This window comes from Mirounga angustirostris, unplaced genomic scaffold, assembly GCF_029215605.1.
Source record: "Mirounga angustirostris isolate CCGP_5_RB_7025 unplaced genomic scaffold, mMirAng1.0.hap1 SCAF_11, whole genome shotgun sequence".
In the NCBI taxonomy this organism is placed as follows: domain Eukaryota; kingdom Metazoa; phylum Chordata; class Mammalia; order Carnivora; family Phocidae; genus Mirounga; species Mirounga angustirostris.
In genome coordinates, this window is record NW_026991719.1 from 14,806,476 (window position 1) to 14,822,091 (window position 15,616).

Consider the following 15,616-nt stretch of genomic DNA (forward strand, 5'->3'; position numbering starts at 1 on the left):
TCTCATGTGCTCTCTTTCTCTCTCATTCTCTCTCTTTCAAATAAATAAACAAAAAATCTTTAAAAAAAAAGGGGGGGGGCGCCTGGGTGGCTCAGTTGGTTAAGCGACTGCCTTCGGCTCAGGTCATGATCCTGGAGTCCCGGGATCGAGTCCCGCATCGGGCTCCCCGTTCAGCGGGGAGTCTGCTTCTCCCTCTGACCCTTCTCCCTCTCATGCTCTCTGTCTCTCTCGCAAATAAATAAAATCTTAAAAAAAAAAAAAAAGATTTTTAGTCCTTGCCCTAGAGTTTACTGTATATATTTACAACTTACCTAAGTCCACCATCAGATAAATGTATTCTGTTTCTTAGGCACTGCATGTACCTTAACTAGAATTTTCCCAATTCCTCCTTCCCATCCTCCTTGTAACATTGCTGTCATTCATTTTACTTATCCATATGCTATAATCAGTGAATACATTGTTACTCTTGTTACTTTGAATGGTTATCTATTAATTAAGAATAGGAAAAACATTTTATTTTGCCTTCATTTATTCCTTCTCCAGTGCTCTTATTTTGTGTAGATTTGACTTTATGACCTGTATAATTTTCCTTCCCTAAAGAACTTTTTAAAACAGCTCTTACTAGCCTGGTCTGTTAAAAAATTCCCTCAGTGTTTGTTTATCTGAAAAAGTATTTCTCCTTCACTTTTGAAGGATAATTTCACTGAATACTTTGTAGGTTGGTGGTTTTTTCCCCCAACACTTTACATATTTCACTTCATGGCTTCTGAAAAAAATTGGATGTATTGCCTGTCTTTGTTCTCTGTAGGTAAGATATCTTTTCCCCTGGTTGATTTCATGATTTTATGTTTGATTTTTCTGTAGTTTGAATATGATGTCGTTTAGGTGTAGTTTTTTTTATATTTATCTTGCTTGGTCAGCTCTGAGCTTTTTTGATGTGTGGTTTGGTGTCATTAATTTTGGAAGATTTTGGGCCATTATTCCTTCAAATATTTCTTTTCCTTTTTCTCATTTTTTTCCTTCTGGTAATCCGGTTACACCTTTTGTAATTGTTCTGTAGTTCTTAGATACTGTGTTCTGCTTTATAATATTTCTTTTTTCTCTTTGCTTTTAGTTTGGGAAGTTTCTATTGAAATATTTTTAAATTCACTAATTCTTTCCTTGGCCATATCCAATCTATTGATAAGTCCATTAAAAGCATTCATTTTGTTGTAGTGTTTTTTACTTGTAGTATTTCTTTTAATTCTTTCGTAGAATTGTGTATGCTTACATTACCTGTCTGTACTTGCATGCTGTCTACTTTTTCCATTAGAGCTCTTAACAGAGAACTCATAGTTATTTTAAATTCCCTATCTGAAATTATTCCTGATAATCCCCAAATCTGTGCCATATCTGAGTCTGGTTCTGATGTGTGCTTTGTCTGCTCAGACTGCCTTTGTCTTGCCTTTTAGCACGCTTTTTAATGTTTTTTAAAATCCAGAGGGGGGCGCCTGAGTGGTTCAGTCGGTTAAGCGTTTTCTGCTTCTCCCTCTCCCTCTCCCTCTCCCTCTCCCTCTCCCTCTGCTGCTCCCCCTGCTTGTGCTCGCTCTCTCTGTCAAATAAATAAATAAAATCTTAAAAAAAAAAAAAAACAACTCAGATAGGATATATCGGGTAATAGGAACTGAGGTAAATAGGCATTTAGTGTAATGTTTTAGGTTATTTGGCTTGGGGCTGGGCTGTTAAATGTTGTACGCGTAGGTGCCAGAGGCTTCAGTTTCCTCTAGTGTCTTTTTGTTTATTTTTCTCCCCCATTGTCTTTGTGTTTCCCTAAGAACTCCTTTTTAAATAGTTTAAGTAGTTAATAGTTTAAATAGCTTCTTGCAACTCTTTCTGTTGAAATCCGCTGTTACTGTACCAGAACCTTGTGACCTGGTGGTAGAGTATGGGGAAGAGGAAGTGTTCTATAATCTTAGGACCAAATCTTAAGTCTTTTGGTAGCCTGAGTCCTGGCCTGCAACCTTCAGAAGTATTTTTTAGCCTTTTTTCTCCCCTTCTTTTTAGGTGAAGCAAGAAGGCTAGAGGGGCTGTAGCTGGCTAATTTCCCCTCTCCCAGGACATGTAAGGCTCTGGTAATTTTCCCTTTGAGTGTTGGCCTTTGTTACGGAGAACATTCTAGGCTTATTTCAAAACCATTACTTTTTCCCTGGGTGTTTTTCAAAATGGTTATATTCCCCTTCTTCCTCAAAAGGGAGAAGGTTTCTATTGGATCTTTACTCTGGGCATATTTCAAAATTGTTACTTTTTTTTTTTTTTTTCTAACTCTCACCCAAAAGGGGAGGAGATCATTCTTGGATCTTCATGTTCAGAACCTGGTGAAGTCCTGGAGGTAAAGCCAAGAGAGTGTGGAGGGCCCTCCTAAGACTTGGTCGCTAGGAGTTCTTACTTGGCAAGCCTTTGTCTAAATTACCATTTAAGTTTTCTCCCTAGCGTATTGCTCTAGTGCCTCCTGCTCCAGGTAAGCTGTTCTTGGGTGTGATTCTTTTTGCCTGTCTCTCCAGATTTTAGGAGTTCAGTTTGCCTTATGTCCTTAATTCTCTGATAAGCCTAAGGAAAGTTGATTTTCAGTGGGTTTTTTTTTTTTTTTCCCTCTTGCTGTAAGGATAGGAGTGACAATATTCAAGTACTTTATTTGTTGGGACTGAAACCTGACGCTTTATGTTTATGTTTTAAAATGGAAATACCTTGTCCAGTTTAAAAATAATTGTTCAGCAAGAGACTTTTAATTTCTCTATGAAACATTTGCTTGGCTGAGATGACTCATTCTTAGTTATTTTCATCTCTTTGAATCTCGAATCTATATATTTTCAAAGTGCTTAGCAAGAACTTCTTCAGAACAAAATATTTGAAAAACTTAAGAGCTTCTTATAGTTCTAGAAAATTGCTAATAACTTTACCCTAAATTAACTGGAATTATTGATTTTCTCCCTCCCTACCCCCCCAGCACTGTTTTTAATCAGATACCTTTTAGAATCGGTGCTCAAGTAGTTTCAGGGATTATTGTCTTTAACCTTCACTTGTTATTACTTTACCCTAGTTGTTTTTGAAAAAGTAACTCAATTTTCTGAGGCATTTTGAAATCTCTGGAGACTAAGCACTGTTTAAATTTGAAAAACTAATGAGAATAAATGCCTAACTCTTATGCTGCCAGTGGTTTATTTTCAATTAACCTTGAAGAATGTATTAATTATAAACTGTAGATCTTGGTAACTTTAGCCTAATAGGATTAATTTCAGAATCTGCATGATAAAGGACAATTTGGCTAAAATGTGTTATTTAAGCAACTGAGAAAGTACAGTGTATACTTCAAAGCCTTGTAATTTGATTACTTGCTAAAAAATTGCATTTTGGGAACCTTCAGTTCTTATCCTTGGAGAACAGTTGTAACCAACCTTGGGCAATTGAGAACATTGTAAATTACATTAACCTTGCCCTCTTTTTTTAGGTTTCATTTTAAGTTTTATTTTTCTCACTGAATCTACTGTGAGGAATAGCTGTTAAACCAAGAAACAAATCAGCTGAATGGTATTTAAGATTATTAGTTGGCAAACTCATGTTTAAGAAATATTTTTCTCTTTTAATTTTCTTAATTGTTTAAAATGAATGTCTTTGCGAATGAAAGTTTTTCAGGAGGGAGAATTAAAATATTAACCATTATGGGTTTTATCCTAACATACTAAATAAAATTTGTTTTTAGAAATGATGAGTTCATGCTGTATTGAAAGAATTTGATTGAAAATAATTATTTTTTGCCACGTAATAATCAATTAGTTGTGGTTTGTTTTAAAGTAAGCTCCAGGGCGCCTGGCTGGCTCAGTTGTTGGAGCATGCGACTCTTGATTTCAGGGTCGTGTGTTTGAGACCATGTTGGATGTAGAGATTACTTAAAAATAAAATCTTAAAAAAAAAATAAAGATCCATTTGTCTAGCATGATTTGAATTAGAGGCAGAAACCTTTACTTAGGCTTTTGCTTACAGACATTTCTTATAAAGAAATAGGGCTGTCAGGAGGAAAGGGAGAAAGAAGAGTAGGTCTTCAGTAGGGGCATAGTTATGGGTTGTGCCCCATGCCAGCTCCCACCAGCCCTGAACAGATTAGTGGTCGGTATCTGTGTTTCTCCTCCTGAAACTTAAACCCTCCCTTAAAGCCCCCCCAAAACTGGTGATATAACAGTCTCCTAGAAGAAACCCACACAAATGAACACAGTGTATTAATATTTTAGTCTTAACAGAAAAGCTTCCATGTGTTCACATTTCAATGGAGATAGTGGTTCACATTCAGTAAATAAGTAAGTTGAGGCCTCTGTTGGCTGGATCCTGACTTGCAATTTCCAGATAAGAAGGGAGCTGTAGCTCCTCTTTTTTTTTTGGTCCTGATCTTGCTACTTTATGCTAACTGGGATGGCAGCTACCTTTACAAAATGTCCCTTCATTCACCATAGCATTCAGGACCACAGTGCCAGGATTGGTCATCTGTTACCCTCTCTAGGGGAGAGACTCTCAGGGTCACCCCCATGATTCTTGACATCCTCTTCTACTTTTTGTCACCACCAAAACTCACTGGCTAACCATTTTAGCACAGAACCCTCATCCCTGTACTGCTCTGTACATTCTTCAATTGTACCCTCTCTCTTCCCCCAGCCTTCCTACAGACCCCTAGAGCTCCTGAACTGCCATTAGTAATTTCTCCCTCAGGTTCAGTCTTGCCGCAGCATCACAGTATAATCATGCTTTCTGCTTCTAGATTTCTCTGCTGCTGCTAAGCAGATGCCTGAGGTAGCCTCCTCCAGCACCAGTCTTGGGCTCTGCTACCTCTACTTAATACCTGGTAACCAGTTTGCCTGCCTTTGAGCTCCCTGAGTACAGTGAGTTCTCCCACCCTCAAAGCTTTGCCCATGCTGGCTTCCATCACAGCTAATAGTTTTCAGACTCTTTGCCTGGCTGACTCTATACAGACTGATCTGGATTTCCTTGAGTTAATTTCTGTCAGTACCTATTTTGTTTTTACTTCTTAGTACTTATTTAAAATTGCAATTCTATATTCATTTAGCCTTTTTCATTGATTCTAAGATGTACATTTCCCCTCACATTTCTGAAATCAAGGCACCTCTTAACACTGGATGCCTTGATTGCTTTCTGAATGGTAAGTAACATAATGGTTTATCTTATAATCGGTTGTGTCTTAGATTTAATAAAATACTGGACTTTTTTTTTTTTCTTCAAAGTAGGCTCCACGGAGTTCAATGCGGAGCTTGAACTCATAACCCTGAGATCAAGACCTGAGCTGAGATCAAGAATCAGTTAACCGACTGAGCCACCCAGGCACCCCTAAAATATTGTACTTTTAATGATCTGTTTCCTCTAGTTAATTGCAAGTTGCGCAAGTACAGGAATTCTGTTTTACTCGCCCATAGGGACCAGTGCCCAGTATAGTACCTGGTATCTAGTAGGCACTGAATAAATAATGCTGGGATGAATATCATTATATATTTGGTTCCTCCCCCCCACCCCCCCTTTTTAAAGTAGTCTCCACACCAACACGGGGCTTGAACTCACAGCCTGGAGATCAAGAATCACACGCTCTACTGACTAAGCCAGCCAGGCACCCCTATCATTACCTACTTCAGAAATGATGGCCCTAATAACGTTTGAAGATGAATTGGTCAATGTATGCATGTGAATTTTTAATTCAGTTTCTGTGTTTCAGTCTTTGTCTTTGGAGATTGCTTTATTCTGGAATTGAAGGAAACCTTTAGATGTGTTTATGTTGTTTCCTCATTTTTTTTTTTTTTAAGATTTTATTTATTTATTCATGAGAGAGAGGCAGAGGGAGAAGCAGGCTCCCAAGGAACAGAGAGCCCGATGCGGGACTCGATTCCAGGACCCTGGGATCATGACCTGAGCTGAAGGCAGATGCTTAACCATCTGAGCCACCCAGGGGCCCGCTCATTTTTTTTTTTTTTAAGATTTTATTTATTTATTTGATAGAGCACACAAGCAGGGGGAGCAGCAGGCAGAGGGAGAGGGAGAAGCGGGCTCCCCGCTGAGCAGGGAGCCCGATGGGGGGCTCGATCCCAGGACCCTGGGATCATGACCTGAGCCGAAGGCAGACGCTTAACCAACTGAGCCAGCCAGGCGCCCCTAAGTTGTTCCCTCATTTATGTAATTTGTCCCATTATTGATATATGTACATCCTTATTTAAGAGTATTTGCTCACCATGTATGAAAATGAATCCATATAAGCTTTTGTTAGGTATCAGCGTTGTCTTTCATTAGGAGGAAGAGTGAGGAAGGTACCAAAGGGTGTAGCAGACTTTTAAACTTCAGAAAGTTTTGAGTGCTTGAACTTACTTTTTCATTTTACTTCGTCCTCCAAGGAGTGCAATCACTTGGTGTCCTACTTCTTTTAAGCGAAAGAACAGCGAACAGGCAACATGAGTGACTGGAGTGCCTTAGGCCAACTCCTTGACAAGGTTCAAGCTTACTCCACCCCTGGAGGGAAGGTGTGGCTCTCGGTCCTTTTCATTTTCCGAATCCTGCTACTGGGGACAGCGGTTGAGTCAGCCTGGGATGATGAGCAGTTTGCCTTTCGTTGTAATACTCGGCAGCCTGGTTGTGAAAACGTCTGCTATGATAAATCCTTCCCGATCTCTCATGTGCGCTTCTGGGTCCTGCAGATCATATTTGTGTCCATCCCCTCACTCTTGTACCTAGTGCATGTATTCTACATGATCCGCAAGGAAGAGAAGTTGAAAAAGAGAGGGGAGGAACTCAGAGTCGCTCAAAACGCTGGTGTCCACATGGAGGTGCACTTGGAGGAAATCGAAGTTGAGATCAAGAAGTTCAAATATAGCGTTGAAGAACACTGTAAGGTGACTATGAGAAGGGGCTTGCTGCGAATCTATGCCATTAGCATCTTCTTCAAGTCTGTTTTTGAGGTGGCCTTCCTGCTGATCCAGTGGTACATCTATGGATTCAGCCTGAATGCGGTTTACACTTGCGAACGAGACCCCTGCCCGCATCAGGTGGACTGCTACCTCTCTCGCCCCACAGAGAAAAGCATCTTCATTCTCTTCATGCTGGTGGTGTCCTTGGTGTCTCTTGCTTCGAACATTCTCGAGTTATTCTGTGTCTTCTTCAAGGGCATTAAGGACCATGTGAAGGATCCAGAGAGTGAGCCTTACTTTGATTCATCTGGTCTGCCAAGCCCCTCCACTGGCTCTTCATCAACTGTTCCTCTCTCCACCATATCCCTTCCCAGGGACAAGGTGGTTCCTGGAAACAGGAAGAGTTCTTCCTGCCGCAGTTACAATAAACAAGGAAATGAGCAAAGCCATGCTAAACAGAGTGCATAGCAAGATCTAATAGGGCAGGCAGGAAGCACCACCTCCAACTTGCACGCATAGCCTTTTGATTTCCCTGATAATAAGCAGAATTCTGGGGGTGGGGGTGGGGATGACAACAGTAGCTACTGGGTAGTAGTCATTGTAGACCAGCAGCCATTCTGCAAAGCCAGCAGTCATGCCAGCAGTAGGCTTAATGACCTAGAGATCTAGACACATGCCTGAAAACATTATGATTCTGCCCAATTGTTAAAGAAAAGGAAGGTACAGTGGAGAGTGTACTTTTGTTCCAGAGGAGGTGGTACTCAACAACGTCAGTTATGAGGCTTAACAGACATAAAGGGTTCTTTTTGGGGGGTCTGGGATAGGAGAGGAGAAAGGGGAGGATTAATGGAGGAACATACTTGGTATTTGAAATGGTTGACGCGAAGAATTTACATTCTAAATAAAAGTTGCATTAGGTGGCACATAAGTAAGGACTTTTTCTCTCCCATATTTCCTGAGAATGGTTCAGTGTATATGAAAGAGTGATAGATATCTGCCATGTATTGGTACAAACAGATGCAATATAAACTCATGAACATGGATTTTAAAATAATGCAGGGTTCAAATTTGAGCATTTCTCATGGATTTTGCGGTGTGGGCCGTATGATCTTTACATAATTCCTACTGTGAAAGTGAAACACACTTCCCTCACCAAAGTGCCCCCCTTTACCCAGTTTAGCCTGTTATGGATACTGGTTCTACTCATTGTGAGTTTTTTCTTTTATAGAAAGATATCAGGAATGATGTCCTTTTTCTGAAATGTAATGACTGACACTTGAATGATAAGACTTTTAGTTCTGTAAACAGCACTCATTAATGTGAGAAACTTAAAAAGAATGCTTAGAGCTGGACTATTAAATGTTCTTACATGAATTTTACAGTAACTGATAGTGCTTGGATTTATTTTACTTAATAAATCCTACGTAATAAGCATTATTTTAGAACTCGTATTCTGTTAATGAGTTTGGTAGGCAGTCTTTTGGGATGGCCAGTGTTTTTGGTGTTTGTCCTAAGATTTTATTTGGAATGCAAGAAAGGTTGAAAGAGGTTTGAGTATTACCTATGTACCTAATGTGTTGGAAATATATACTAAAGAAATCTGTTTATTCAAATGACTTTTCTAAAACTCACAGATGGTTGGTGAAAATGCTGAGCTTCATACTTTGTTTTTGCATGACAGCTACATAAACAGTTTTGTACACTAAATGGTTTAACATTTCACATTAAACTAATGTCATGTTCAGCTTTATTAAATGCAAATGTAGAACTAGTCCATCATATATTCTAGAGAATGTTCTTTATTAAATAAAGTTTTAAGAGAGCAACCTGCCTGTCTGCCTCCTCTGAGAGTTTCTGGCTGCATTCATCTTCCCTAGTCTTTTGAACTCTTCCTTGGTACATCTTAATCTAAGCAGAATCTACTACAGAGTTTTAGAAATGGAATTGCAGTGATTCTATTACAGAAGGTTTTAGTATTAGCATCTTTAATTATATATAGCAGGATCACAGATAGACCCACTACATAGATGTGCAAAAAATGTAGCTTCTTTTTTTTCTTTTAACTGACTGATCTACTCTTCATCAGAAGCTTCTTCCCACCCCACAGGGCAGAAGGAAGGAGAAGATGGGAACAACTGAAATGTTAAACCTGCCAATGAACAGCATCTTGCTCTGACAGTTTCAATGGTCTCATTTGTAAAACCCAGTCTCTTGGCTCATTAAAGAGTCTTTCAGATTTCCTTCTCACAAACTGTTTTGTGAGGAATAAGCACAGTTATTTACTAATGGGATGTGTGTTTCTATGGGGCACTGCAAAACCTCTGAAATCTTGGATTGGACTTCCTGTTTCACATTGATTTTCACATATTGCTTGCTTGATTTTGTTAAAATTTTCATCTTGAGATAATTACAGATTTACATGCAATGGTAAGAAATAATAGATTCCATGTATCTTTCAACTAATTGCTCCCAATAGTAACATCTTGCATAACTATAGTAGAATATTATAACCAGAAAACTGACATTGATATAATCCATTGACCTTATTCATATTTCACCAATTTTACATGCACTCATATATACATCCATGCGCGCACACGTGTGTCGTTTTTAGCACTTGTGTAGGTTCATGTGGCCACCACAGTCAAGATACGGAACAGTTTTATGACAAGGATCCCTGGTGCCGTTGATAGCCACGGTTGCACTCCTCCACGCCCCTCTCCCTAACTCTTTGCAACCACTAATCTGTTCATCTCTATAATTTTGTCATTTCAAGAATACTATTTAAATGGAATGGTACAGTGTATAACCTTTTGGGATTGACATTTTTCTCAGCAAAACTCCCTTGAGACCCATCCAAATTTTTGTATGAACCAGTAGGTTTTTTAATTTAATTTTTTAAATTTTTTTATTGCTGAGTGGTAGTCCATAGTATGGAGGTACCACTGTTTATTCACGCGTTGAAGGACCTTTAGGTTGTTTCCAGGTTTTGGCTATTACAAATAAAGCTGTTTGAACATTTGTGTATAGGTTTTTTTGTGAACAAAAGTTTTCATTTCCCTGCGATAAATGCTCAAGATTGTTACTGCTGAGTTGTAAGTGAATATATAGTTTTATAAGAAACTGGCATGTTCTTTTTCCGGAGTGGTTTACATTCCCATCAATAATGTATGAGTGATCTCATTTTTCTACATGCTCACCAGCATTTGGTATTATCACTGTTTTTTATTTTAGCCATTCTAATAGGTGTGTAGATGATCTCATTGTGGTTTAAATTTGCATTTTTCTAATGGCTACTAATGTTGAGCATCTTTTCATGTGCTTAATTGGGATCTGTGTGTCCTCTTCCGTGAGATATGTTTCTTCTGTCCATTTTTTTTTTTTTTAAAGATTTTATTTATTTATTTGACAGAGAGAGACACAGCGAGAGAGGGAACACAAGCAGGGGGAGTGGGAGAGGGAGAAGCAGGCTCTCCGCAGAGCAGGGAGCCCGATGCGGGACTCGATCCCAGGACCCTGGGATCATGACCTGAGCCGAAGGCAGTCGCTTAACCGACTGAGCCACCCAGGCGCCCTCTTCTGTCCACTTTCTAATTGGATTCTTTGTTTTATTACTATTGAGTTTAAGGAGTTAAAAAAATATATTTATATTATGGGTTAAAATCCTTTGTTGGATATGCCTGAAAATATTTTCTCCCTGCTTGTAGCTTGTTTTTCATCACTCAATAAGGTCTTCCACAGAGCAAATTATTTTAATTTTGATAAGATCATTTATCAGTTTTTCCTTTTATGGATTGTGTTTTTGGTGGTAAGTCTAAGAACTTTTTGTCTAGTCCTATATCCTAAAGATTTTCTTCTTTGTTTTCTAAAAGTTTTATAGGTTTACATTTAAGTAAATATAAGTCCGTGATCTTGCTTTTAAGTCCATGATCGATTTTGAGTAAATTTTTGTATTAGTTGTGAGATTTTAGGTTGAGGCATTTTTCTTCTCATCTTGTCTCATCTCGTCTTGTCTCGTCTCTTTTCTTTCTTGGCTATGGAGTCCAATTGCTGTAGCACCACCATTTGTGGAAAAGTCTCTCCTTCCTCAATTGAATTGCTTTTGCAGGCAAAAATCAGTTAGATGTATCTGTGTGGCCCTACTGATCTGTGTGTTTATCCCTCTGCCAGTATCACACTGTTCTGTAGCTCTGTAGTAAGCCTTAACATCAGGTATAGTGATTCCTCTCATTTTACTCTGCTTTTTCAAAATTTCTTCAGCAGTTCCAGGTCATGTGTCTTTCCATTTTCATTTTAGAATAAATTTGCCTATATCTATAAAACTCTTGCTGGGATTTTTTATAGGAATTGCATTAAAGCTATATACCAATTTGGGGAAAATTGGCATCTTGTTGAGTTTTCTAATACATGAGTATAGTATGTTTCTCAATTAACTTAGGGTTTCTTTAGTTTTTTTTCATTAACATTTTGTAATTTGTAGGATACAGATCCTGTACATATTTCATTAAGTTTATATCGGACTATTTCATTTCCTTGGAGTAACTTTTCTTAAGATTTTTATTTATTTATTTTAGAGACAGAGAGAGAATAAGTGCGGGGGGAAGAGCAGAGGGAGAGGGACAAGCAGACTCTGTGCTGAGCGTGGAGCCCTACGTGGGTCAATCCCACGACCCCAAGATCATGACCTGAGCTGAAATCAAGAGTCTGATGCATGGACTGAGCCACCCAGGCACCCCTTTCCTTGGAGTAACTGTAAATGATATTTTGCTTTTAACTTCTGTCTCCCATTTTTGTTGTTTGCATATAGAAATGTGATTGATTGGGGTGCCTAGGTGGCACAGTCCATTAAGCCACCAACTCTTGGTTTCGACTCAGGTCATGATTGCAGGGTCCTGGTATTGAGCGCCATGTTGGGCTCTGTGCTCAGCACAGAGTCTGCTTGAGGTTCTCTCTCCCTCTTCCTCAGCCCCTCCTGCTTGTGCTGTTTCTCTCTCCCAAATAAATAAGTAAATAAATCTTAAAAAAAAAAAAAGGAAATGTGATTGATTTTTGTGAGTTGATCTTGTATTCTACAATCTTGCTAAACTTATTAGTTCTAGGAGGTTTTGGTGGATTCTTGGGATTTTTTTTGTGTGTGTAGATGATCATGTCATCTGCAAATAGTGTCAGTTTTATTCCTTTGTTTACAGTCTGTATGCTTTTTATTTCTTTTTCTTGGCTTATTACTCTCATTAGAACTTCCAGTACTGTGTTCAGTAATAGTGATGAGAGCAGACATTCTTTTCATGTTCCTGATCTTAGAGAAAAAGCATTCCGTCTTTCACTGTTAAATATGTTAGCTCTAGGGTTTTGTGGATGATACTTATAAAGCTTGAAAGAAACTTACCTTCTATTTCTAGTTAGCCAGAGTTTTTTTTTTTTTTATCATAAACTGGTGTTCAATTTTGTCATTCTTTTATTGTATCAGTTGATATGATCATATGAGTTTTCTTCTTTACCCTGTTGACATGGTTTTCAAATGTTGAATCAGCCTTGCATATCTAGAATAAATCCAACTGGCCATGGTATACAGTTCTTTCTATATATCACTGGATTTGAAATGCTAATATATTGTTGAGGATTTTTGTACGTGAGTTCGTAAGAGATGCTGGTCTAAACTTTTTTTTTTTTTTGTGCTGTCTTTGTCAGGTTTTGATATCATTGTATTAGTAGCCTCATAAAATGAGTTGGGAAGTGTTTTCTCCTCTTCTAATTTCTGGAAAAGATTGTGTAAAATTGGCATTAATTCTCCTTAAAATGTTTGGTAGAATTCTCTAGTGAACCCATATGAGTCTGAAGTTTTTTTTATTGGGAACTTTAAAATTACAAATTCAATTAATACTTATACAACTATTTAAATTGTTTATTTCATCTTGGTTATGTTTGGTAGTTTGTGGTTTTCCAGGAATTGGCCTATTCCTTCTAAGTTGTGAAACTTAAGGAGTGTGAAGTTAATGGCCATGGGATTCTAGGGATCTCTCCCCTGTTTTGTTACTGATATTGATGATTTTCATCTTCTCTTTATGTTTATCAGTCTTGCTAGAAGTTTATCAATTTTACTAATCTTTTAGCAGGACCGGTTTTAGCTTCATTGATTTCCTTAATTTAAAAATTTTTAAATTATTTTATTTTATTTTCCTGTTTGATATTTTACTGATTCCTTCTTGTTTTGGGCTCATTTCTTTTTCTGGTATTGAGGTAAGAATTTAGATTATTGATTTGAGAACTTTCCTCTTTTCTTTTTTTTTTTTTTTTAAAGATTTTATTTATTTATTTGAGAGAGAGAGAGAGAGCACATGAGAAGGGGGAGGGTCAGAGGGAGAGGCAGACTCCCCGCTGAGCAGGGAGCCCGATGCGGGACTCGATCCTGGGACTCCAGGATCGTGACCTGAGCCGAAGGCAGTTGCTTAACCAACTGAGCCACCCAGGCGCCCAAGAACTTTCCTCTTTTCTAATGTGTGCATTTAGTGCTGTAAATTTCTCTGTTAGTACTGCTTTAGCCGCATCACACATATTTTGATTTAATGTATTTTCATTAAGTTCTATGAAATTAAAATTTCCTTTGAGACTTTCTCTTTGTATGATGGCTACGTTGAAATTCTTGCCAAATAATTCTGCCATCTCTGTGTTAGCATCTTTTGATAGTCTTTTCTCATTCTTGTTGAGGTTTTCCTAGCTCTTAATATGATGACTGATTTTCTGTAGAAACCTGGACATTTTGGATATTATGTCATTAGACTATCTTATTTAATCTTCTGTTTTATCTGGTCTTTTATGACAATGCTCTGCAAGGTAGGGGGCACAAATGGGGATGGTAGTTCAGTTTCCTCCTTCGGCCTCCATTGATACCTACTGGGGAGGGGCTCCTTGATACCGATGTGAATGGGAGTTTGGCTTCTTATGTGGCCTTCACTGGTACTACCCTGGCAGGGGATTGGACATGGTTCCCACTTCGCCCTTATTAATGTGAATGGAGCCAGTGTTTCATTTGGCTGGAGTAGGGTGGTTGGTTATTGTCTAAATGTTTTCTGTCATGCTAGGCTGCTCCTTGCTTGGTCCTTTAGCTTGAGAGAGCAGGCTTTCATTGGAGCTTAGGCTGCTCCTTGCCTGGTCCTTTAGCTTGAGAGAGCAGGCTTTCATTGGAGCTTAGGCTGATCCTTGCCTGGTCCTTTAGCTTGAGAGAGCAGGCTTTCATTGGAGCTATTTTTAATCTCTGCCCATGGGTGTTTCTGGGTCGCTTGTTGAAGTATTTTTATTAAGGTTGCTTTAAAATCTTTGTCAGATTCTAACATCTGATTCATCTCTGTGGTGACGTCTCTTTTCTAATTCAAGTTGTGACTTTCATGGTCCTTGGTATGATTGATACATATATTTTTATTGTATCCTGGTCAGTTTGGATATTATGACCTCTGGACTTTATTTATTTATTTTTGTTCAGCAGTCAGTCTCCCTGTTGGGTGGTAGTCTGATGGCTGGCTAGGTATGTTCAGCTTCCTGCTTGCCCCCCCCCCATTGTTCTTACTCTCACTGCCTCCTTGCAGAAGGGTGGGGTGGATGTTTACCTCCTCATTTGGCCCTGCTAACAGCTTCCCAGAGAAAAGTGGACCAGTGATTCACATTGCCTTATTGCTTCTGCTCCATCCTGCAGACACCACTGCGGCAGAGGGGCCAGAGTACTGTTGCCTGCTTCTGCCTGGAGGGAAATGGAAGATCAGCTCTTGACTGGACTTGCCAATATGACAAGGCAGGGAATGGGAGCTGTGCCTGCTTCTGCCAGGCAGGGGATGGAAGATTAGCTCCCTGCTCAACCCCACTAACAGGGACAGCACCAGGTGGGGAGTTAGGGAGTTGGAGCCCTGCTGCCTGCTTCCTTGGGGGGTGTGTGTGTGTGTGTGTGTGTGTGTGTAAGTAAGGAGTGTCTATCCGCTCAGCCCCGCTGAAACCTCAGTGGGATGGTAGTGCAGTTTTTCCATTGATATTTGCCTGGAGTAGGGTAAGATTTTCTCTTGTTAGCTCATCCTTTTCCTGTCTTTTGGCTGTGAGGACAGAATTTTCTTGGCACTTCTTTATATTTGCCTCCTGTCGGTCCTAGGTTGGAGGCTTCTGCAATACTCTTTTGGGGATGCATAGGAGACAGTGGGGAAATCCAGGGAACTCACTGCCACGGTGTTCCTCAAGTCCTGAAGTCCCAAGGCAGTTGGCCACTTTCCCACCTTGTCTTCCTATGCTTAGTTGTATGTTATATACAGGGATTTTTAGTTTCAAGAGGAAGGACCGGGGAGAAGTGGGGCTGCTCCATCTTTACCAAAACTAGAAGTCTCCACGTGTGTGTGTGAAAATTCTGTAAATATCGGTTGATATGATAACATCAATTTGTTCTTGAAATAAACCATATATCAGGCACTGTGATTGGCCCTGGGGACTATAGATGGTACTGAGATAGCATCCTTAACTTCAGAGACCTCGCCATTTTGTAGAGTTTAAAGACCTGTGAAATAGATTTTAATTTGCCTCTTGACACTGAGGTAGAAAACACAATTCTTTATTTTAGAAGTGAAACTAAAGGGGCGCCTGGGTGACTCAGTCGTTAAACATCTGCCTTTGGCTCAGGTCATGATCCCAGGGTCTTGGGGTCGAGCCCCACATCAGGC

The 15,616-nt window shown here is 39.3% G+C and overlaps 2 protein-coding genes across 5 annotated transcripts in view; both read left to right on the plus strand.

Moving 5' to 3' along the window:
• CDKL5 (cyclin dependent kinase like 5) overlaps positions 1-15,616 on the plus strand; it is a 210,902-nt gene that overhangs the window by 103,021 nt on the left and 92,265 nt on the right. The window lies entirely within an intron of this gene.
• LOC123844717 (gap junction alpha-1 protein-like) lies at positions 1,803-8,752 on the plus strand. Its single transcript, XM_045875486.3, has 2 exons — positions 1,803-2,497; positions 6,417-8,752. The coding sequence occupies exon 2, from the start codon at positions 6,474-6,476 to the stop codon at positions 7,392-7,394; it is 921 nt and encodes a 306-aa protein (XP_045731442.1). The 5' UTR covers positions 1,803-2,497; positions 6,417-6,473; the 3' UTR covers positions 7,395-8,752.

Excerpts from the sequence above, each read along its gene's own strand:
- LOC123844717 (XM_045875486.3), top strand. The coding sequence starts at position 6,474 with ATGAGTGACTGGAGTGCCTTAGGCCAACTCCTTGACAAGGTTCAAGCT.